The 26,320-nt window shown below is 39.2% G+C and overlaps 1 protein-coding gene across 1 annotated transcript; it reads left to right on the top strand.

Annotated features, from left to right (window-relative positions):
• Nucleotides 1-787: 787 nt before the first annotated feature.
• Nucleotides 788-26,320, top strand: LOC124172802 (zinc finger protein 260-like). The gene is made up of 7 exons (XM_046552286.1): nt 788-1,217; nt 1,334-1,471; nt 4,530-4,697; nt 7,420-7,539; nt 13,197-13,319; nt 16,165-16,237; nt 23,850-26,320. The coding sequence occupies exons 1-7, from the start codon at nt 1,050-1,052 to the stop codon at nt 24,587-24,589; spliced, it is 1,530 nt and encodes a 509-aa protein (XP_046408242.1). The 5' UTR covers nt 788-1,049; the 3' UTR covers nt 24,590-26,320.

Here is a 26,320-nt window from a genome sequence, read left to right as displayed (position 1 = left end):
CTCATTCAATCTCTAAACCAGTTCACTCATCAAACATTAGCTACACAGCACTCAGTGTTTTCCAAATTCCTAACACATTACGATCATTTCAATGACATACGCCAATGCAAAAGCTTGAGCATGATCAAGGAAAAGGGCAAAATAAAGCTCACATTTTAATATCACCTCAAAAATAAATCACATCACAACAGAGTTAACAGCAAATATTTCATTCGCATATCATACAACAAAAGATAACATAACGACATAACAGACCTGGCAAAAAAGGTTTAGTGCAGATCAGTTCAGATACTGGACTTTAGTTGCGTATTACACCGCTAGAGAATTACGTATGCAACAGGCCTACATGCGAAAAATGAGGTATTTTCAACGATGAGTGATATATTGTGGAGCATTATTGCGTGATTTTAAGTATAAATATTTTTTTCACTGTTTTAAACCCTATATTAAAGAAATTTTGATATCCTTTTTCAGATTTAAATACCGTAAATGAAATATGACCGTGTGGAAGCCGTTGGGCTTAAATTCCGTTTCAGGCCAGACGATTGAATTTTTATTGATCAAAAACTATTTTATTGCAATTAATTGAAAAAAAAATTGATTAATGTGAATGTATTGTCCATTTATTTTATCAAATAGAAAGAAAATTGTCTTAAAACACGGATGTTATGCCCGTTCTATAGGTGTGCTACTGGCGGATAAAATGGCAACTAGAAACATCAATTCTATACTAAAGGTTAAATATATTGTCTTATATTAACAAGTAACGTTGTGGATCAATCTTTGTTGTTGTTCTCGGAATTTACAATCGTGTCATAAATTGTTGAAACTATTCACAGTCCATGCTATTTCTTCGTGATATATCTTTCAGATGATTCATTAATTGTTGGATTTGTTTGGTCGTCGAGCTTTCTAAAGTATTTTCATTTTCAAGTGAATGTAGTTAGTTTCCTTGTAGTGTGATTTTGCGATCTTTGTCAGTGCTGAGTGAATGATTTATTTGACGATAGACCTGTTTTAAAGAGTGAATGAGATTTTGAAGTGAAAACATGAGTAGTACCAGCGAGATTTTCATGGAGTCTTCAGGAAGGAATTCAGAGACTGACCATTGCAGACTTTGTATGAAGAAACAAGATTGTTATTACAACATATTCACTTCGAATGTAGCATTCAAAATAACTGTGAAGGATGCCCTACGTGATTTAGTCGGTTTACAAGTTAGTAGCACGTTATATTGTATGAGTTTTGCTTTACGATGGTGTTACTGCATTCGTTGTTTTCCTAGACAATTCCGAATTCCATTGAAGCATATCTCGTTTATTGCTATCTCTAGATTGCTATGGGAGATGGCCTGCCCACCACCATGTGTCCACTGTGTTTCAAGAAACTCACGGAATTCAGTGTTTTCAAAAAGATTTGTTTGGAATCAGACGCAGCTCAGAGAAAAACATTGCCAAAAAATTACCGCAGGGTGAGTACTTTTCGTATTTTCCTATTTGAAGACTGTTTCGTTATAAGTTTCGGTGAGGTCAAAGCGACTCTCATTAGTTTGTGTCGACTACAGTAACAAATCGAGAAAGATGATTATTTGCGGACTGAAATAGTTATAGCGTGAATTTATTCGGATCAACTGAATGTGGTAATATATTATTCTTTTGGTGACATAAGTGAAGAAATATACTGTAAAACATCATGAGGCCATTATCCCAATGTTAACTTAAAAGGCACTTCGACTGTTGATCTATAGTTAACTAAGCATATCTTTTGTTAATTAACTATTATAGTGAGCTTGAATGGCCCTCGTAAATTCTCTACGGAGAAGTGTAAATGAGTCCCATATCCCCTCAAACTATTTTCCCTCTCCTTGGCTAGGTCATAGGTAATGTTGCAGTTGGTGTTTCAGTGGCGACGAGTGAAGACATTTTGTCTTCTGGTGAAACTTCTCGTGTTCTAAACAATGATATCCAGGAAAGTGGGGCATTCGAATTTACCATTGATCTACTCAAAAAAGCAGTCTACCCGCTAGGCTCTATCTTAACTCCTTTTTTTAAAGAATTCGATTGGGTAACGAGAGCATATGAAAGTGAACAAGAAAATCTGTGATGATTTGTTGCTAAAGAATGAAATGTGTGAGACCCAGAAATTAGTTTGTTTATCGGTTGTCAAGCATAGTCTGAAGTCCACGTAAACATATTAAATTTCTTTAGTTCGGGTGCTCTTATTTACCTTTAAGCAGTGATTGTGAACAGCCGTGTTAGGAGGAAGGTAAACTACCTCTTTCTAGACTTTTTTCTAGAATATCTTCCACATTATGTAGAACTCGGTGGTGAAAATCTTTTCAACCTAAATGTAGAGTTAGTTTTTTTTATTTTGGTTCATTAGATGTACTTAATTTGTATTTTAATGAGTGCTGGGATTACTATTTGAAATATGTGGTTGATTAATAAGTGTGTATTCATCCCACTACAGAAGGGGAGCTATCAGAATTTCTTATGGGTGACACATTGAAGGGAGGAAGTTGTCCATTGCTAGCTGCAATATTTCCACGTCATTTTGGCATAGGTTGAATAGTATAACAGTAAAAGTGTTCATATTTTGAGGTTTTGCATGAAGAAAGCCATTTTTTTATGTGCTCATATGAGCACGATTGCTAATCTGCCAGGCCATGAACTATCGCACAGAACTAGTATAAATTAGATGGTACAATGTCTGGAGATTTGGCGGGTCACTTTGGCATTCTTATTTGAGTCTTTCCACCCTGGTTTTAATGTTTATTGTTCTCGGTTTTGCAGCGTGAGGAAAACTCCTGAAACAAAGCAATCTCTTCTTGAGTTTGGCATTGATTTTCGTCAAGCAATGCCTCCAATTTATCTACATTGAAGGTTTTTTGGTCTTCCTTCTCGTGGACAGTCTTCAGCATTAAAATGCATGTTTTTGAAGCGATGGAACCTAGCACGCTGCATTGTTTTCCTTAGAGCAGCACCTCCATAAACTCTATGGAGCTCTCGATGAACTTTAGCCCCCATTTTCTTTGAAATTAAGAAGGAAGTCTTCCCACAAATGTTGGCTAATCGGCACCAACTCAGAAATTTTTACACAACAATGAGTATATTTTGCCGAGACAAACTTACCATGGCTGTCAAGCAGTTTGTTTACCAAGTGTCTAACTTGAGTCATGATGTTTCTGGTATCTCAAACTCGACCGGCAATCATTGCTACAGACATCTATTGATGGACAGTGGAAACTTGGTTTCATACCTGATACATAATTGCTGCATGCTTGGTTTTGTTGATTTCCAGGATAATAAAATCAGGGTTATTAAAAAAATGGTTACATGAAATAATTTTGGCATTGAAGATGATTATGAGTTCTCTTTTTTCTCTGCATAAATATTACAACCCATATTCTCTTCCAGAGTTCATATTTGAATATAGGGTCATTCCATGCCAAATCATCACAGCTCCCAACCCGACCGTCTCAGATTTGCTTGAAATTTGGTAGGAAGTTAAAGCACATGAAAATGGACTCGTATTTTTCATAGGGGATATTATTTTCACTAATTATTCAATAATTTTTTTACTCCTGTTCCCAAAGCCATCAAAAATGAATTTTATACCAAACATAGAATGCATTTAACTGCTTAACATATTTTTTCCCAAATAAAATTAAGATAAATTTTTTAGATATTCAAGGTCAAAGGTCACACGGTGTGACCTCGGAATAAAAAAAATGGGTATCTTAAAATGTAACATTTTTTACATAAATTATGTTCCTTTAACTTTAAAATGAGACCAACTGGCAGTTTCTACCATAATTATTAGCGAAGTTATGATTTATTTTTGTAGAGCATGCGAGGGAAAATTTTGCATTTTTTGTCACGTTTTCAACCCTGCTGTATGAATGCAGTGTATAGCTGAGGGTTAAAATTTTGTGTACGAGTCCAATTTCATGTGCTTTAACTTCCTACCAAATTTCAAGGAAATCTGAGACAGTTGGTTTGAAAAGCCCACTTTTCTGTGATGATTTGGCATGGAATGACTCTGTAAGCAAGAGGTCAAGGGCATAATAAATATGTTGAAAATATGACCCAAATCAGTGGTTCCTTTTCTAAGGCTCCTGTGTTGATATAAGAATAAATTGTGATTTTGGCCTTTTATAACATATCCTTGATCTCTATTTTGAGAAGTAGTATTTTTTTAAAAAGGGAATAATTATACCTCAGCATCACCCCCATATTCTCTTCCAACGCTATCATATATTTGGCACTGAAGGACAAACTTCCATGACCCAAAGGAAATTTTAAAGGGACGCTATGTGACCTCTGCATATCAAGGATCTTCGCGTAAAATTTCGTTTAAGGTGGCTCTGTAGCTTTTCAGTGATTATTTAACAGACATGCACTTACCACTACATTTTTTATAGAAAAAGCGAAGAGAAGATATTTATAATCCTGTTTTGTAATGGTTAGAAGCATCTCTTATATTTTTTAAGGAGATAAGTTTGTTTATAGTTGCTACCTTCTCTGCAGAGTGCCAAAGGAGATAGGGCAGCTGATGACAAGCCAGGGCCTTCTGTGGGGACAAAAGACGGCATTCGAGATGTTGTTAAAAGCACTTCACAGTTTGAATGCTCACCCCAAATGACTGAAGTATACATTCCTGTGCCAGACTGCCTATTGTCCGAGGACGATAAGTTGGTAAGTTTTACTACCGTGCACGGTGAAACCCGAGTTGAAACACCTTCAGTTGCACAAATTTCTCAGCTGTATGAGGAATAAGACCATGTCTGTCATAATTATAAGTGTTCTATTGGGAAGTCACTCACAATAATGCAACCTTCAGTAGTTGGACTTTCCCAGTAGCAACACATGAGGCAGAAAGCCGAACCACACAGTCTTTATTTTTCATGGAAGTCAATATCAGTTGTACAACACTGCTAATCTATTGATAGAAATGTCTTGTATCCCATGGAGTAGACTTTTGGATAACTGTGTCAAATCTCCATTTAATCTACATCTACATAATACCCCACAAGCCGCCTAAAAGGCATCTGGCAGGGGATGTTTGGACATCAGCCATTTACAGACAAAATTAAAGTGCTCTAACAAAGTTAAGACCAGCATTTATTTAAGTCCTTACAGTTCAGGAGAAAAACAAATTCCTATACCTATCAGTTTGGCAAAACATCTCTCTTAATTTATCGCTTCTATCGGACCTGGAAATATAGTGTTGCTCTAATATTATGTTCTCTGTGTTGCTCTTAAAGATATCCATCCTCAATTGTTCGAGCAATCGAAGCTTAAAGCACAGCCTCCAAAATTTTTCCCACGATACGCGTAATGAATCCTAATGTCTTATGTCACAAATTTTTCTTGTGTGTTCCCCACAATAGGTTCGAGGTTATCAAAACTCCCAGGTACTTCACTTTGTCTGTTACCTAATGTTAATACCATTCACTGCATAAACAGGGTTATATTTGGACAAATTCCGCAAGTAATGTACCGTGATGCATTTGCTCAGATTAAACTATTATTAAGTTCAAGTCCCCACTCTTTGCTCCACAAATGAGCGTTATTTAAGTCCAATGATAGAATGTTGCAGTCAGAGTGATCACTAATTTCATGATAGATGACAGCGTTGTCAGCAAATAAACGTATTTTACTGCTAATGTGGCAGCAGAGATCATTAATTTATATAGTGAACAAAAGGGGGCCAATTATGCTTCCTTGTGGAACACCTGATGTAACTTTTACAACACCAGACCTAATTCCGTCAAGATCTACTTTTTGTTTATGATCACCGTGGAAGTCACATATCCAGTTTGCCACTGTTTCATTTAATCTACATGACTGTAATTTGTATAAAAGTTTGTTGTGAGGTACTGTGTCGAAAGCTTTCTTAAAATCTAGAAGTAGTGCGTTAACTTGTCTTTTTGATTTCCCAGATTTTAGAACATCGCGAAGAAAGAGCATGAGCTGTGTATAGCATGATCTACCTTTTTGGAATCCATGCTGACAGGCATGGAGGAATTTACGTCTGTTCAAGAAAGTCATGATATTGCTAATGACGATGTCTTGGCTACAATGAGACTGTGTCTCATGATTGCCCTCCATTTGTTCGCGCCATCTTCCTCCTTTATTTCAACTAAGAAACTGTGGTGGCACCTCTTCATAAGCCTGGGTTAAGAAAATGTGAAGACAATTCAATATACAGTGGAACCTCGATCTATCGTTCCTGCTATTGTGCCCCTACTGTAAGGGGGCCTTCACAGTTCGGCGTTGCGTTGACGCCGCGGCTAGCGAGCCAATCAGAGCCCGTCTTTGAGAATTGATGACGTCACGTCTCCAGCTCGCTGCATCGTCACAGAAAAACTGAACCTGTTCAATTTTCTCTGCGTCAAGGTGGCAGTACGCCGACGATTTCGAATTGGTGTTTGTTTATGGGTATGCAAATATGCAAGATTAGCTCTAATGGGAGTGGCAAATGCTATTTATTTTATTATTTACTATTATTTTGAAGTGTTCAGCTTAGATATTTCATATCTTTCCTAAACATAAGACAAATGTTAACCCTAAATTAGATTACAATGACTGAGGAGCATAGATTAGCGTAACACATACCCGTAAATGGTATCAAAAGCTAAATGCAGCGTGAGAGGTGCTTGTTGGTGACTAAGGTCGTTTAAATTCCATTTTATATCCAATAATTGTGCCCTCATGATCTACTCAGTTAGATCTATTTAGATAACATGACTAGGACACTCTGTTTGAACAACAGTCATCATTAATAAATATTCCTGATAATATTCCACGTTACTCATGTTCATTGAGTGTATGTAATTAGCTATTTTTCGAATATTCCGAGTTAGGAAATAAAATTTAAAGGTCATAATAATGCATAGGCAAGGGCCATCACTACATGCATTATTATCGACTTTATGGTCGCCATATTAACTTCAAATGCTATTTATAGTTAAGAAGAATCTTTTAAGAAATGAATTTGGGTAAACATGCACAAAACAACATATGTATTGTGCGTTTGGTTCGAAATCTTAAGATGATATGCTCACAGGCCAATTTTTAGGAGCCTACGCTTTTTGCCTTTCATTTGTTTTCGCAACGCAGAGCTGTGAAGGGCTCCAACTTGCTGCGATGAGTTAGCTCCGCCCCCAAGTACGCAACGCCTAGCTATGAAGGCACCCTAAATGGCCAAAAGTCTCATTCAAACCACGTACTCTTGGTGACCTTGCTCCCCCTCTCTAGTTGAACGTTAAAATTCTGGAGTTTGATCTGTGAGTCGCAAGAATCTCATGAGTGTTTTGGCTAGCTGGATTGGTCTCAAGTAGAAGAGGAGTTTGTATAATTCAAGTGGTTATTATTGTTTTGCCTTTATTGAGTGACACCCACTCTTCTCTTTTAGCTCAATGTGAAAGAGGAAGACGAAGATCACAGCAGTGAGGAGAATTATCCTGCTCCGTACGCACCAAATCCAGCTGGAAATACAAGCGATATATCAGACCCATTAGCAAATGATGAATTGGTGAGTGTACTCTTACTCTTGGTATTTATCAATTTGTTTCAAATCATATGTTTTTCTAGAAATCAGTGCTCTTATAGAGTTAAATGTAAAATTATTTGGAAATTAATTATAATGGTAGGGGAAGTCCACAACTTTATGAGTTGCTGTGTCTTAACACGTTGTGTACGGATGGCGAGAATTCTCGTCATTTTTTTCCTAAACGTTCTGGACGGATGACGAAAATTCTTGTCATTAAGGCACGTCAACCTAAACAATTTTAAAGCGTACAGTACCTATTTGTTAGTACGTTTCCAGTTGTTGTTCATTATTCACAATGAATTGATGCAACATAATGTTTGATTGGGTAAAGTTATATTCTAAACATTAGCTTTTTAACCATGTTTAAACCAAAAGCATTACGCCCTAATAAGCACATATTTGCAATCTCAACACCCAGAATCGGCGTTCCTAGGAATTTAAATACCCCGGTATGCAACATGTTAAGATATGCCCAATGAAGTAGTTCCTCCTTATTACCAAGGCTTTCATTAGATTATATGAGGAGGAAGAGTAACTTTATTGGCTAAATCTTTTTGGTCGATTAAGTTATTCTGGTTTTTACAAAGAGGCCAGAATCGTTCATCAGGGGTAATTTATTTTCTACGGACACCCTGTAATTCAAGCTTTGTTCATGATCACTTTTACTTTTTTTTACCAATTGATTAAAATGTATATCAATTTGTATTCCTCTTTCCAATAACATACATAACATATAAGTGCTCTTCTGTGATAGAAAACCAGGTTAGCGATAACAGGGTTCCCACTCAACCGTGAAAACCTTAAAACCGTGAATTAGCCGTGAATTTCCTCTACCGTGAAAAAACCGGGAAATAGCCGTGAATTTCGTCTTAAAACCTTAAAAATATCTCAATCTTGATAATAATACCTTCCCAGAAATTTTCATCTTCGTTCGTAGCTAGCGCACTTCTATTCATTGTGGCGAGCATCGTCGCATGCGGTCGCATGGGTCAGAAAAGCGTGGGAACGAATGTTGCCTGAAGAAAAAAACATCTTTCCCCAGCGCAGGCCTTTTCTCTCCCCCTCCTGAAATATGACACCACTTCTCATCAGCTTGTTTACTTTCCTCAAATGGCTTGGTTTCCCCTCCCTCGGTCACTGCTTAGTCCCCCTTCCACCCAATTAGCCTTCCCACTGGCTGCAGCGATCACTTTTGAAACTAAATCTAGATGGCCATTGTGTCGAAAAATTTTAACGTTTATTCAACACCGTCAATCCTATGACTGGAAGACCGCTAGCCTTGACAACCTGCCATGCGCTGTGGACACTACGCTCCCTGCGTTTGAACAGGGTGACAGCGAGCTTTCGGCGTGACGTTACTAATTCTCGCGCATTGCGGCCCTGAAAACGAGAGAAGATTTCCGCTTATGGCAACACAGCATTACACGATTGTCGCATGCGTCGACCTGGAACTTGCCAGTTTTACGTCGCAACCGGAAAGTTTGTGTGGAGTTATTTACTGTCGGTGGTGATCCAGTTCCTCCGCTTTGTGCTATCTAAGGTAATGCTGTTTGTTTGTGTCGTTAAAGCCTCAATGCCGTCTTGATATAAACTGCTACATAGTCTCACGAATACAAGGATCAAGAACTTTGCTATTTCCTTGATCCTTGTATTCGTGATATTATGGATTTCCACCAAGTTACGCCCTCTACGATTAATTATGCTACATAGTCGTTCCATTTTTCCCAGAGCAACGGTAAGAAGGGAACATGATTTGCCTCTGATTAGAGAGATCGATTCAGTTTTGGTTTCAGAGTATTACAATAGCAGAGAAAAGAAGTCATTACACTGCCGCTTTCAAAAGAAAGTTATACGGTGGAACCTCGATCTATCGTTCCCGCATTGATCGTTCGCCGTTTCTGGTCCCAAATAAAGTTCCTTATAGACAATTTAATTTTTTCCCGCATCTATCGTTCCCCGAAGTATCGTTTCTCGCATTGATCGTTTGAAGATCGCGGTTCCGACGCAGAATTTTCCCGCATCCATCGTTTGACGAAAATGAGACGAAATAAATACAATGTGTCATTTATGGCTAATAACGACAAGCACGTAGTTGGAATCCTCTCCAAGAGATGGAACTACCATTGGGAGAAGCTCAGTGCCGTGGGAAAGTAACATTAGCGCATTTCCCAAGAACCTTTATCCCCCTCCATTCACCATTCGCCTCCCCCCTTCTGACGCTTTCCTCTTCTTCAAAATAAAAACAGGTCCCAGCTCGCGCAGGGATCTTATAACGAAGACCTTAGCTTCGAAAAAAATATCGAGTTACACGAGAACAATAGAAACGTGTTTCGCGCTCTTCTCACCAACTGACCTTTTTCAGCCTAACTGCTTCGAAGTTCCCAGTTTATGGAGGTCAACTGCTGCATGAATCACCTATTAGCCCAAAAAGTATCTAACAATGATATTCAGTAATTGCTATTATGCTTTTATTAGATTGAAATGTTAGTAATTTCCACGTTAAAAAAAACGAGACCACACATGACGTATTTTAAGCAAAGAAATAGATGGAAAAATACGATGGTGATTTTTGGCGAAACGCGATATCCTCGTAGCTGAGCTTACGGCAGTTAATTCGGCATTTTGTTCCGAAAACATGATACCAGGTTGTTATCAGTTATCAATTTACGAGCTATACTACTACTATTAGTCTCACTTATCAGAGTTACTGACGAAGGGATATCTTCTCAGGATTTTTGTTTCTCCCTACTAACAATCCGAATTCATCTGATCATCTGGCCCTACGCTAATTAGAAAAGAATGGGCATCTTTAGGGTAAAAAATTTCATGGCGCAGTCCTATGGTCACGCTTCGCCCTCTGCAGTGTGCTCTGCGTACCCCCGTACGCGATAGCATCAGTTCCGAACTTCACCTCGTACGAGTGGTTCCCTACTTTCCGGGGTGGCTGGACTTCGAACCACCGAGTGTTTTCCATGTGGGTTTAATAAAGTCATTTTCACTAGTTTAATTTTAGTCGTCTTCCGACCATGGCCCCTCCGAAGAAACTATTGAGAACTTTAAGAGATGGACTGAAAATAATTGAACATGAAGAAAAGAATCCGGGCTAGATGCGCGTGAATATTGCAGAGCGCCTTGGGTTGTCCGCTAGCACATGATAGTAGGGGTGGGGGTAGAGTGAGCTACCTGGAGAAAACAAGTAGAGATATGAAGGCAAAGATCCAGGTGGGCGTGCCGCTGACGATTAACGCAACATTGTTCACGCTTTACACACTACCTCAATTGTATTAAAAATATATTCATTAGACAGGAACAATTCAAGTAATTGACTATTTTTGGCCTTCGTGATCCATCTCACAACCAGTCACTGCACCGGCGAATGCGGTTGTTTTAGGCACAACATGCACATTGCTCTCGTGAATACGTGTACTGGAAATGGTGTTTGATGGATAAGAATTTTTACATCTGACTGAAATCCATAATAGCAGTGTAAATGCCGAGTGGAGAGCAAACATTCAGAATTTTGAAAGAGACATGGGTCGAATCAACAATATGACGTATGTATCTTGATAAAGTACTACTATTCCTGTTATTATCTAAAATATTGTTTTGAAACCTTCAATGAATTTCTTAATTACTCGCCAAAATCCTGCGTTTCCTGGGACATAGGCAATCTAGCAAAAAAAATTAAGCATTGATCGTTTTTCCGCATTCATTTTATAATCGTATCGTTATTAATAAAGAAAAATTGTCCCCTAGTGGAGTTCCTAAAAAGGAGGGTAGTCTTAGAATCGTGTTCGTCTTAGATTCGTGCTAATACGGTGTATGAAATTGTTTTTCGATTTATTATGTTCTATTAACAATTTTCATAAAATATTTTCCGCTGAATAAGAAAGAATCAATTTATTATATTCTATAAACAATTTAAATAAAATATTTTCCGTTAAATAAGAAATATTGGGGTGGGGGAAATTCGGTTACTGTGCAGTAATAACAACGTGCGCAAAAAACAATCTCTCAGCGAGGAATTAAAAAAGTACCTCGAGTGTCCGGACGGAAGAAGGTCCGAAGGGTATTCGGCGTCCGGGCAAGAGCGCGGTTGGGCTGGTCCTTTAGTCGGCCCTGAATTTTGCAAACGATAGATCACGTCATAACAGATATCACTTTTCATTGCGGCGTTAACATTCACGGCGTTTTTCGCGTACGTTAATTTTCTGTTGATATACGGCCAGTGATTTTCTTATTGTTGGCTTATTAACGGACCGTGAATTTAGCAAAATTGAGACCGTAAAAACCTTAAAAAACCGTGAAAACGTGAAAAATAACCGTGAAAACCTGGAAAAAGCCGTGAATTTCATTGTTCAGGTAGAGTGGGAACCCTGGATAATGAAGAAAGTTATGTGCTTAATGAATGCACTGATGGTGCCTCAAGCAAACTAATACATCAAGATGCTTCTGCTGAGGCAATACTATTTATGAGCTATTTGTTGTAGGTTGAACTTGAATTGCATATGAACTATATTGTCATCATGAGTCAGCAATAATACCATTGGTTTCATGCAACCCTCCATTCCTGTCTACCATCTGCTTATCTTTCCATGTTTAAGAGCATGATGCACCCGCTCCCAGCAGGCTTCCCCTGCTCTTTTCAATGCTGGTCCACAGAGGGATAGGCACGTTTCTAATTTTAAAATGTAGAAAAATATGGCAGGGTCTTATGTAAAAATTTAATAGGAATGTTCATGTACAAATTTAGGTCAGAGGACCTCTTTAAACACAACACTCTTTGGAAGTAATTACACTGTCCTCTGTTAAATGCACATGATGACTCATACTTACCTATCAACAGGAGACTTGAATGTGGAATCAGCCGCATTTTGATAAAAGTTATTTAAAGAATGCGAGATATTGTTGCAAATGAACAAATGTATCAGTTTTTGTGCCGTTAACGTCAGGCATATTTAGTTTTTTTTTAATTATTTAAAAACCAATTTTAGGAAACAATAGCAATATTTAGGAAGTAAGATATGCTGACGCATGTTCTCTGATAAATTCTGTTCATTTTGGTACCTCATTTGTAGGGTTTGGTTGCGTATAAGTTGAGAAAAAGTATCTATGCAGTAGAAATAATATAGAAGATGGTCTTCTCCTTGTTTACATCCTTAATAATCTTACCAAAGAGACACAGTGAGAGGCATTACTTTCCCCACTTCCCAACAGACTGTCCTTTTCTTTTTCTGACCATTATCTATATCAGGCCATCATGTGTCATGATTTGGCCAATTAAGTTAAGATTTACATAAGACTTTTTTCCCACTCCTCTCTTAACTTCCTGAGTACTTCCTTGTTTGATCAGCTTTTATCTTCAACATTCTATGGGAGCAGCACATTTCCAAAGCATCCACTCTTGACTTTTACACAGCTGTCGATTTTGAAACCTTGCCACCGGTTTTAAATATGCCCCAAATGTCGTCTCTGAAGCATTGTGTCCTTACTTCTGTGCTGTGAGTAGGTTCTTATTTTTCGTGGAAAGATCCCTGTGTATGTGCTCTTCTACTGACCATTTCTTCATTACTTTATCTATCACTGGTACATTTCTGTATCTCTTTCATGTATAATTCTGGTTGTGGATTCTCTTTCAGTCCCGGACCTCAACTGATTCTCGAGGTGATGAGGTTGATGCTGAGGGCAGAGGAGCTGTCCTCGACTGGGAGCTCATTGAGGTCAAGAAGGAACCTTCTCCAGAGGAGAGTGATGATGCCAAGGTATGACTGAAATTAATAAAAACCCATAAAATTAACCCTTAGGCTGTGGGAACGTTTATAAACGGTCTGTATGGTTAGCACGGTAAAAACGTTTTTCTACGTTTGACCAGACTCTCTTACCTCTGGCAACCTTTCCTTAAGATTTTATTGCCATCCTTTTCTTGCGGTTCCTTGAACTCAGCCCAATCTAGTGGCAGAGAGCACAAAGGCGTCTGTTGATGACTGGGCACCCTCACCACGGGGAGCGCTACCCGGATTACCCCTTCTCCGAGAGAGAAAGAGCTCCCTGCTCTCCGCGGCACATTCACGATGAAAACAATTTCAACGAATCCTTGCATTTCCAAGGAATATATGCATCTTGCCATTGTCCAGTAGCCGGGGAAACTTATTTGAAAAAAGTGGTCACTCTTTCCTATACTATCTGTGGTGGGTCTTCCGTCCCTGCGTAATTACCAAGGACATATTATATATGATCGCTCTCCAGCTCTCTTTCCATTATCCATCTATATTCACGGTCTGTTGTCAGGGGTAGCATGGGCTGTCCCGGATTATGAGGGTCCACTACCTGCTAGACACACACCCGGGGTTCGATGGAAAAATATCTTCTCCATTCACGTCCCACACGCAGCAGCAGAAAATTTTTGACGCTCCCGCAGCTTAAGGGTTAATTTGTGAAATGATGCTTGGTGGAGATTCCCAATTTTAAATTCAGTAAATGGAATAACTTAGATTGTGTAACAATTCCTGTTGACGACCTGAAGAATTGATGAAAGAAAGGGTGCCTTCACAGCTCTGCATTGCATCGACTCGACAAGAGCTCCAAGCTCAAAGATAAGAGTGGAGCTGATGTCTCTTCCATTGCAATTTTTGTAAGCTCTGTGTCAGCATTGCAAATTCCAGATTCTTTCTTTATTTTGTCATCAAATTTGGAACCCATGATTGAAGATTTCGATCATACTGTTTAACTTGACTCTCCTTATCAATTTTTGTGTAAGGTTACACAGGATTTCCACCGCGTCAGGTTCTCCAACTCTATCTTGGCCGACGTTTCGATGTGCGAGTTGTCCAATATCTTCAGGGCATTTCGAGTCTTGAAAATTTGTCCCCCTTATATATGGATGACGGCGGCATCAACCGGGGCTGGTGTTCTGTGATTGGTCGAGAGCTTCCTGCCTTTTTCCTCGTTCCTTATGAATGCTCCTCAGCACTGGTTTCCATGAGGCCCTCACTCCATGAACCATGATACTGGCTACACTCTGAGCAAGGAAAAAGGTAGGAAGCTCTCGACCATTCACCAAATACCTGCCCCGGTTGATACCGCCATTATCCATCTATAAGGAGGACAAATTTTCAAGACTCCACATGCCCTGAAGACGATGGACAGCTCGCCCATCGAAACGTCGGCCGAGATGGAGTTGGAGAACCTGACCCAGTGGAAATCCCGTGTAACCTTCCACAATTCTATGCGCCGGGAAAGCATATGATCACTTTTCAATTAATTTTTGTGCTAGGTTATTTCTGTTGTAGATCTCTTCCATAAACTCTTTTGACGTCTCTATTTTATCTTCACTTTTAATCAAGGGATGTCGATCTTTCTCTTGATAGCTTTGCATTTGGGGATCTGCTGCTTGACGTGGTTCCTTACTATTCTACACACTAGGGACGCAGTGAAGAATAAAGGATACGGGGGGGTTTTAGGCACAAATTATACTTGTGGGGTATTGCATTCACGCTAGGGTAAGCAGTAGTTGCGGGTGCCCTCCTTCAGAAAATTTTTAAGAATAAAGGTTCGAAATGGCGAGTTTTAAGGCCTTCTGAGGAGTATTTGATTAATCCTAACACTATTACATAAGTAGTACTGATCCAAATAAGTAAAATGAATTAAACTCAAAACTTTCTCTGAGCTCTGGGGGGGTTATAACCCCCAAAACCCCCCCTCGCTGCACCACCGCTACACACAGCCTATACTTTTTCACATGAGAGGTTATTCTGCTAGTCTGTCTCATCTGAATTTGTGTAGTTTCTTTTTTCTTTGAAATGTAATGTCTTCCTTGTTTTGAATAGTCTAGTTGTCCTTCTTCTGTTTTTCCAATCTTGCACTTTCATCTGTCTTCTATGAAATCAAAGACTTCTGCTGTGATTATACCCTTTTTCCGAACTGATGGCAGCTGACCTTGAGTGCGCTCGAAACCCACCCACTCTTCCAGCCAATCACAGAAGAGCGACAGGAGACAAAGTGTGTAGGAGCACGCTGTCTCTCTCCGAACTCCGTGCAGTGCAGATCGCTCTCCAGCTAGCAGTGTTGCCAAATCAAATCGCTCAGCGTTCGTCCGAGTACCTTCCGCCGCCCCCCGAAAGTACGGTTATTCTCAAGGCTGGCAACGCTGGTTGGCAGGATGGAGGGGAAAAGGGAAGGGGATGGAGGGGAAGGGAGAGGCGGAAGGAGCAGCACTTCTGATTGGCTACTTGCCATTTTCCACCCAGCCGCCACCAGTTCGGAAAAATAGTATAATGGATTTTGTGAGTTTTGGGCGGTCATCCGTCTTTTCAGCAAGCGGTCACTCAATTTTATGCAAGCCATTGGTAGCTAGAGGCTCCAGAAAATCGTCTTCTTGCCATGTTTTTCTTTTACTTCTCCCAAAAAAGGAAATGGGTGTTTGAACTGGAATTTGTATGGTAAAATAATTGTTTCTTTTTTGTTAGCTAATGGTAAGGAGATTATTAAACTCCAAATATGCCGTACAAAAGAAGGGATTTAGTTATTATTAGGGGATGGTTATATGTTAGTCATCATCGGTTTCTCTTTGCATTGCTGAATTTTGGGAATTCCATTACTTTCTTTCAGGCTGCCTTAACTGAGAATGGAGAGTTTATTGAGAATTGGACAATGGCCCACGAGTCTACTGCGGACGCAGCAGGTGAGTTCTCTCCAGGTCTGGCTAGTAATAGGTTGGTTTCCTATTACTTTTTAGTGCCGAAATCGAAAGATTATTACTCCTGGAGTGCGCAATTCACACTCTTACATTTTCAAATGACGATATCTATTTTTTGCAATCAATTGAAAAGTGAAAATTTTCAAGCACGCAAAAACGTGACAGCTAAGTAGGAATGATGGTAAAAGTCGGTGTGACGTATATCTGGTTCCAGCTGTCGGCGTGTGGGGTGACCTTCGGGCAAGGCTTTGAGCGCCGATATGACGCAGGCTGCTAGCAGGTAGCTGAGCACCCTGCTAGTAGGTAGCGCTTAGCTTAAATGAGGATTATTATTCCCCTATCGAACAAAGAAAACTTTCCGACCTTAGCCAGTTTTAATGAGTGATTATTAAGACATGTTTCCCTGAGCTCTGTGCCTCATGCATGCATTGGTACTCTCAGACGATGTAAAACTCCTATCCTCTCGTGTAGAAACTAGGTCCCTGTGACGTCACGTGGAGTGGCATCGCGTGGGCGCCAATCTGGCCTTTTTCAAATGAGGATAAAATTGACCCTTGTCATTCGTCTAAACCGGTATTTCTAAAACCAAATAATTTGCATAAAATGAATACACTAATAGCAGGTAAGGAATCGCAATCAATGCATTTTGTTTTCTTTGATGAGGGAAACCACCCTATTCTGAAGATAGAGGATTAATTGTAGTTGATAGTAAAGGATGAAGCTCCTGAATCAGTCATCCACTTATGCTTTTTCTTGTTTTTGCTTAGTGGTCCATTACTTTTCTAGTGATATCTAACAAATCACCAATAGTCTTTGAGCATTCAACCACTCTTTCCAAAGGACTGGAAATTTTTTTGTAGTTCGGTGAATTGCAACGGTTTTTGCTGTTGAAAATTCTTATTTTCACCTCAATAGTGTGAATGCTTTACCCCTCCGATTGGTTTTAGGCAAAAAATTGTGTGGAAATCATCCATGTAGAATGGTTAGAAGGAGTCCAGTACCCATGTGTGAATGACAGTTTGTAAAAAATTGGGAACTAGTTCAAATGGCTGCAAATATTACAGTTGAGGACCTCAAATCCGGAAAGCTTGGGACCAAACGGTTTCTGGATTACTGGTTTTTCTGGATTTCTGGTCTTGAGGTCCTTCCCAAAGATGTTTCCCATTTTTATTAACTCCCCTTTGATTTAAAGTAGGACAGGTGAATTCTCCATTTCTCTAAGTCGTATAGTCCAGGAGAGTGAAGCTGATGACTTGTTTCATCACTCGTATATTTCCATAGTGACGGGTGTATATGTGGTCACCTATGACACCTATACATAGACGCTTATGTAGCAAAGTAAGCCGTGAGGCATTCTGGATTTCTAGTTTTCTGGGTTTCAGGATTCCGTTTCTGAGGTCCTCAACTGTATCTTAGGATTTGGTCAACTTTAATTTGTGGGAGAATTTGTGTGAAACTCTGGAGTGCGCAGTGTTATTCAGTTTTTTGAGCATTTGGCAACTGTGCTTTATCAGGTCTGACAGTGAAGTGTGGAAGTGGACACCTTAGAATGAATGTAAAGGAGGCTATATATGGAATTGAGGAGTACACACTGGAAATCTGTGCAACTAAGGAAGAGCTCAACTCAATTTCTATATCTTTGTTGCACCAGTTTGCTGTAGTAGTTCTGCTGAATAGGGTGGTTTCCTATTATTTTTTTATTGCCTAAATCGAAAGATTATTACTCCTGGAGTACGTATTTCACACTTTTAGATTTTTAAACGATGATATCTATTTTTTGCGATTAAATGAAAAGTGAAAATTTGCAAGTGGGTGAAAACGCGACGGCTAAGTATGAATGCTGGGAAAACTCCAAGTGACATCATTCTGGTTCCCGTTGCCGCAAGCGAGGTATCCTTGGGGCGAGGCTTTGGCGCAGGATGCTAGCAGGTAGCCGAGTACCCTGCTAGCAGGTAGTGCTTGGCTTAATTATGGATTATTAATACCTTATCAAATGAAGAAAACTTTCCGACCTTGGTCAGTTTTAATAGGTGTTTATGAAGGCATGTTTCCCTGAGCTCTGTGCCTCATGCATGCATTGGTAATCTCAGATGATGTAAAACTCCTATCTACTCGTATAGAAACTAGGTCCCTGTGACGTCACGTGGAGTGGCATCGCATGGGTGCCAATCTGGGCTTTTTCAAATTAGGTTAAAATTGACCATTAGCATTCGTCTAAACTGGGATTTCTAAAACCAAATAATTTGTATATTATGAATTTACTAATGGTGAGTAACGAATCACAATCATTGCCTTTTGTTTTCTTTGATGAAGGAAACTACCCTATTATATTGATTTTCCAGTCCAAACAAATGTTTTCTTGTTAGCTAAGGCTTCAAGGTAGTTTTATCCACCTAGCCACTCCCCACGAACAGCTATAATTGTATGACTTAAAGTATTATTGTTCTGAAACCCAACCCCATTTTCGCAGAAATTATGTGTGAATAATTTGGTGGACAGTACGTCTTATTGCTGTTATGTGTATTTGTTTCATTTGGATATTCTTGTAGCTTTCCAAGCCAGCATAGATTTGACCTTATTCTTGGAAAAATCTGATTTTTTGGGCATAAGCTTATCCTCCTTGTTCAATACCCCTTTTTACGCAATTTCAAGCATTTGGGGGGGGGGACTTTCGTGGTACCATATCGCCAACATTGGCTGCATAACAATCCTTACATGCTCAATTACCATTTACTATATTAGTGGCTTTTTTTAAATGTGTATAGTTGCGTACATTTGTGTTTGTGAGTAAAAATCCTAGATTATTTATGTATGCAGCAACAGTAAAAGTTATAATGAAACCCAAACATTGTTGTTGTGTCATTGGGTTTGATGTGGGCTACGCCGGTATGTACAGGCATATTAAGATATTGTCATATAAAGTAGAACATCCTGGATTGTCATGGATATAAAGGACAGAATCATTGACAGTGCTGTAATTTTGTAATGAGTGCTAAGTATTAGTTATTGCAAATTTCAATTTCTTGGGTATCAATAATGGATTTTGTTTTTGTGCATTTCAAAACCATACATAAGGTACTTGTGCTGTAGGCCAGCCCTTATTTTTCATAATTGCAAAAAGTTATGTTTTCCTAATCTCAAAATAATTCAAATGAGGTCTATATTCACGTGTTAAAATTTGGTTACTTTAAAATAATGGTAACCCAACCCCCAAGGGACCAAAACACTGAGGACCTTCTGTTGAGTTTTTTGGGGCCGGAAAAGTGCTATCCCTATGTAAAACGTAAAAGTGAAGCCTTTTTAGGCCGATTTTATGCTTATTTTGACCTATCTTTAAGCATTTAGGAGATATTGTTTGTTGTAATGTAATCCACACCCCAGGGCACCACACTCTTCCACAGAACCACAGAGGTATGGCCTGCACCACTTACAAGAGACTTCCCCTTACCCCCTCCCCTCCCTCGACAAAGTCTTTGATCCCACTGGTAAGATCTAGCCTCTGAAGAAATGTGCTGGCGTTAGAGAGAATTTAATTGCCATGAAAATATTTCCAAGCCAAGTGATCAATTAATTTTCACTCTGTCCATGAATTTCAGTACATCTCAATCCAGGGATGCCGACTTACAAAAAATACTGGGGGGCCCAAACCGGGAATCTTGCCCCGGTAATTTTTATGAGTTGTGAGTTTTAAGTTTTTTAAGAAGAGTCATATGATCAACATCAGAACCCTGATAACTCGAATCTTTATATCTGGACACTGGGGAAAATCGACAAGCCTGACACATCTTTTCCTCACACCCATAAATAATTTTTGAGGGGGCTCAGGCCACCTCAGGCCCCATGGAGTTGGTGCCAATGTATCAACCAAAATAAAATACCATAAACACAGGCTGCTTGAGCCCAAAACTGAAAAATGAAGTTTGGTTCTCTGCTTGCTAAATAGCTCATTAACTGTATGGTATGTTGTTGTTATAAGTACAACTAGTACACATCTAAAAACTTGCTAACTTTCTTGCTCTGCGGTGCATAAAGAGTTTTGGCTCAATCACCACTGCAATTTTGTCAGTGTTTAAATGTTTAAGAACTGGGCCACCTAATAACTGCTTCTTATTTTTAACACGTTGCGTATATGGATGGTGAGAATTCTCGTCATTTTTTTCCCGAACGTTCCGGATGGATGACGGAGATTCTCGTCATTTAGGCACGTCAACCTAAACAATTTTAAAGCTTACAATATGTATTTGTTAGTATGCTTTCAGTTGTTATTCGTTATTCATAATGAATGGATGCATCATAAAATTGGATGGGTAAAGTTATATTCTAAACATTAGCTTTTTAGCCATGTTTAAACCAAAGGCATTACGCCCTAATTGGCATATATTTCCAATCTCAACACCCAGAATCGGCATTCCTATGAATTTAAATACCCCGGAACGCAACGTGTTAAGAAACAAGCAGGGAAGAAGATGATAATTGGACACAATCTTACTTCACACCTCAGTATCAGCTTTATTCATTTCCGTGATGCATACTTTGTTTGTCTCCCCCATTAGTCATCCCACCTCACGCAACTACAGGATGTGTTGTATTTTTGACCACTAAAATGAAGTGGGAGGGCGTTGTTGACCGACAGAAAGAATAAGTTGCTGGTAAAAGAATCGGTGCTTTCAAAGAATCAGTTCCTGATGCTGTTGACTTTCAGTGGTCAAAAAAATCTGTTATATGGATCTATGAACTGAAAAATCGACTTAGGCACCCTTCAAAACCTATGGTTTGACATGTTGGTTGTCACGATGGCCAGAAGATTAACCCTATGACCTTTGACCTCCGTATTAACCTTGGAGGTCAATTAGTGAATAATACGGGTATTTTGGACAAAACCAATGACTTGTGTACACTATGAAACCCATAGATCGACACCTTTGTTGGTATGCTATACTTTTTGCCACCCTTATGACCTTACAAAGTAAATAAAAGGGGGATCGGGTTGGTGTGGTGGCTAGAGTGTTGGCTTCCCACCCGGCGGGCTCGGGTTCATATCCCGGCAGTGGCAGAGAATTTTCAGAGACTGCCCGATCCCTGCTTGAGTGTTGTGTGGAGGACATTTCAAGTGCAACACTCAGTCCGTCGGATGGGACGTTAAGCCATGGTCCCCTTGCCACCTTTTGTTAAGAGCAGGCTAATACCGATGCCCAGTTTCTCTCCACCCTTCCTTCCATACCCTACCCTCATGGCGCAAATGACCTCAGCTGTCCGTCGCCTCTTCCAAATACCATACCATACCAGTAAATTAAAGTGTTATTTTTGGGTTTCTCGTGTCCGAAAACACAAGAATTGACATGTTGGTCAATGAAATTCTTCTATCTTTTTCTATATCGATTTGTTAAGCATTGAAACCCCGTAAGGCAAATTCGAATTTTTGGTTTGGACCCACATTGTGAGGTCAAAAGGTCAAAATTGTAAAATTTTGCTTACACTCAACAAAACTTAGGACCTTTCCCGATAAGCGTGCCAATTTTCATGAATATTGCTCGATGCAAAGATACTAAAATTACTGGTCAAAAATTACACATGACCCTTGGGACAGTCTGTACTAAAAACATATAAAATGAGTATGCCAAAGAAAACAATGTTTGTCCATTTTTGAAAATAATGATAAGAGGTTCAAAATTTTGGTTCAAGTATCCCATGTTTACAGTACATTTTCAGTGTATTTCTAATCTTTCACTATCACCCCATATTTGGCAGTTAAGCATCTTTGTGCACATTAGGGGTTGTGCCACAATGAAAATTCACAGTTAGTAATAGCTTTTGAAAGCTCACTTCCTTCTACGTGACTGACTTAAAATCTTGGAATACTTTCACCCATTTATCACTTGGGGTCCACGAATAATTTGCAAAGCATTGTTGGATATTCATCCCATTCTTGCATGGGCACATCAAAGAATGCAGTGCATATTTATAATGTATTAAATAGCTTTCTCGAAGTATAAAGTCAAAATTTTATATAGATACCTTAGTCGTGTCTTTCTGTTTATAGAATGCCTTTTAGGTGGTTCATATTTTCCCTCGCCAGTCCTCAAACGGCATATTGCGTTTTCCATATCACACCTAGAAAAGGATCTGTCAAAGATTTACAGGGAGGAGATGTAGGGGAAGTCTCTAGTAAGTGGTGCGGGCCGTACCTCTGTGATGCGGCGGTGTGGTGTGGCACCTTGGGGGGTGGATTGCACTACGACGAACGATATCTCCTAAATGCGTAAAGATAGGTCAAAACAAACAGAAAATCAGTCTCAAACTCAATTTAGGGTCCTCAGTACTTGGGGCCTTGGGGGATGGATTGGCATTATTTTAAAGTAACCAAATTTTAACATGTGAATGTAAACCTCATTTGAATCATTTTGAGACTAGGAAAATGTAACTTTTTGCAATTCTGAAAAATAAGGGCTGGCCTATTGTGCAGTCTCTGCTACGATGTGATTAGGTTAGAATAGACTTGAACAGTAAGATTTGTGATTTACCGTTGAAGGTATGTAGACTGCACCATGTTCTACTGTAATGGATTGTTTCATGATAAAAAATTCATTGAATTTATAGGTTTTCGAGCAGTCATTTTGTTCATTTTCCAAATCAGTCTGCAATTTTCCAATTTTTACAATTGTTGGTTGCTTTAAACTTTAAATGTATTCTGAGTTTTATGAAAATTTAATCTGGAGAAATTCAAAATTCCAATAATAGATTGTGTAGTGAGGGCAGCTTCAGGAAATGGGTAAATTATATGGGATGACCATCAGTGGACTAAATGTAAAGCGATAATCTTTCTCATTCATAGTTTGGTTCAAATAAGGTCTTCAAATGGACAGCATTAGGAAGTGAAATAGATTTTGAGATACCTTTACTTATGAATCAGACTAGACTGTGAATGTTGACTAAACTTGATGGTGATTATGGGGAATGTATTATTTTTTATTGCAGAGCATGTTAAAAATCAAACTGATTTTGTAATTCCAGAGCTACCAATTTTTTGAGAGAATTGTTCAAAGAAGTGTCCCATGGGTTTACAATGCTCCTTCAATGGAGAAAAATTAATTACTTAATATTTTTTATTGATGCTCATCTGAAATGCCTCAAAATTGAACCATTGTAATTGTAAGTGATTCATGTAGCAAATGTTGATTTAATCCTAAATATTCAATTAAACATAAATCATTTGCCATTTTTAGTATAATCTTTGGAACATAAAAATAAGACAATCATTTCGCCACAATTTTGCCTTGTAAATGAGCAAATCTTAAAATGGCTCTGATTCCATTGTACGTAAGCAATCATGAGCCAGATATCAGACATGAATTGAAGCATGCTTTTATATTTTGATAAAATTATGAAAACATTTTAATTAACAGAAATTATAAACACCTATTTAACTTTTCTTTATATTTTGCCTACATACCTACTAAGTTTTTGGTCCATTAAAGCAGTCACCTCTTTATCAATAAAAGTTATTTCTTATCCCTCAAAGTATTATTTAGGTAACACGTCAATAAGTTATAGATTTCAAATCCGATTGTGATAATGTTAATGTGAAATTCTTCTTCAGGGCTCCCATCTCCTGAAAGATCGCACATGAAGACGTCATCAGCTTCATGCCTGCAGGGAGAAAGAGATACAAGGATTGGTCTAAGTTATGACTTTCTTGCACCCTCAACCTCAGGAACACTCAATGAATCCGAATCTGGAGCATCTCACGCGGAGGAAGGAAGGAACGTGACTGATAAAGACTTGAAAATATGTGGTGTTCTTCTCCCTGTTGTGTTAACACCGTGCATATATCCTGATGACGGACCGTACTACGCGAAATACATTCAAGAATCTGAAACCAGTGGAAAAGACAGTGAAATGCACGCGAAAGAAAAGCCTTATGCGTGCAGCATATGTTCAGATCGTTTCTCTCAGAGTAGTGACCTCTCCAAACACATGAAAAGGCACGACGCTCGGAGGCGTCATTCGTGCAACGTCTGCGGCTACTCTTGCGATCGTAAAAACAACCTTGACGTACACATGCGAATTCACACGGGCGAAAGACCTTTTCCTTGTGATGTTTGCGGTAAGGCTTTCACTACGAAGAAACACCTCACAATGCATTGTCGCTCACACTCCGGAGAGAAACCTTACGCATGCGGAATTTGCACCAAGTCTTTCTATGCAAATGGTGACCTCACCAAACACATGCGGAGTCACACCGGGGAAAAACCTTACTCGTGCAGTCTCTGCAACAAATCTTTCTCTCTCAAGTCCAGCCTCGACAGGCACCACCATACTCACTCCGGAGAGATTTAATCCGTGAAACAATGGGGTGGTTTCCCATCATTTTTGTACTGAAAAATAGTTTAACCCATTAATTGCCAAATTTGTTTTTTTTACTTGATTGGTGTCCGTCTACATCCCAATAGCAGGGTTCCCACTCAACCGTGAAAACCTTAAACCCGTGAATAAGCCGTGAATTTCGTCGTAAAACCTTAAAAATATCTCAAACTTGATTTTAGACCTACGGTTGAGAGAGCAAAAGTCAAATGTCGGTCATGTTTCAAGGCCATTCATGCGCTGACACTGCCCACGCATTTATCTGCGCACGAACATTATGAGCACAATTACGGGGTCCATGTGCCATGATAACACATCGACCTTAAGCCTTTACCAAAACCGGAAGGCTGGTAACCAAATCGTTCATTAACCCTGGCCAACACTCAGACAATTCTTAATTTCCCTGGCACCCTGATCCCTCCATGTTCTCGTTCACAACCTTTAGCGGGAGCTGAATTTTGCTAACTATAGGTGACGTCAAGAGAGATAGCTCTTTCATTGTTGCGTATGCATTCGCGGCATCTGTCGCGTTTGTTAAATTATTAGTTAACGTGCGGCCGATGATTGTCACGCGTTCAATATCTCAAATACCTAAAATAGTTTGTCCTAAAACCATGAATTTGACAACATCGAGACTGAAAACCTGGAAAAATCCGTGAATTTTATATTTTAGTTTGAGTGGGAACCATGCAATAGATAGGAAAACACGCATTTTGAATCTCACGACCACGATGTCAACCGTGAGCCCCAGATGGGGCTCGAGGTGTTTGTGTCCGTTGTTCCCAAGTGACGCACACTGGCAATAAAAAACGTCGATTATACTATTGTATACTAACCAAGAATGATGAAAAATCGACCGTTGGAGAATAGCCACGGCGAACAACGTCTTTTATGCTGTCAGAAGTCACCTTTTCCCTATACGACCAAAAAACGGAGACCTCTGAGCGGAAAAGAGCTCGTGTGCACATGTCAATGCATGCACGTGATCATCTCATGTCTCCTTTCACAAACGACATCCTGTTATGTGTCGCAAAGGTCCTATTTCTATATATTGGTTACAGGTGGTGCTGCTATGTAGTTTAAAGTACTGGGTCCCCATTTGAGGATCATGGCAGTTAATGGGTTAAAATTGTGGATGATGACGAGTAAACGGTATTGAACAAATTATTCCATTTCGTAAATTGCTATTGTGACCGTTGTGCTAAGTGCATTATTTTGTCAATTATGATACAAGGTGATTCACAAGTGTATTAGAACGTATTGGATATATTTCTGAAGGACAACCGGTGACCCAAAGCATATGGATATTGGATAATATTTTATATTCTTGATTATCTAATAACAATATTATTTTCCTGTTAAAGAATTACTTGTTGGAATTTATTTAGAAGGCACAGCTAAATATAAAAAAATACATAAGCTTTTTTTATATTTAAGTAATCCAGAACATAGTGCTGTTAGTAATGCACGCACGTGCTCTTTTCAAGACGTCCGAAAGCCGGAGAAGGTCTCCAGCTTTTCTACGGCAATACTCGAATTCCAAAATGCCAAACTGTCAAATGCCTTTGCATTCTGTTGGACAAGCGACTTACTGGGGCTAGTCACATAAAATTACAAACAGAAAAATCTTAAGGAATAGGGTGGTTTCCTCTTATTTTTTTATTCCCTGAATCAAAACTTCTCCTATTATTACTCCTGAAGTACGTA

Source organism: Ischnura elegans, assembly GCF_921293095.1.
Source record: "Ischnura elegans chromosome 13 unlocalized genomic scaffold, ioIscEleg1.1 SUPER_13_unloc_3, whole genome shotgun sequence".
Classification (NCBI taxonomy): Eukaryota; Metazoa; Arthropoda; class Insecta; order Odonata; family Coenagrionidae; genus Ischnura; species Ischnura elegans.
Note: the sequence above shows the minus strand (reverse complement) of the source record. Positions and strands in the feature narration are given on the sequence as shown.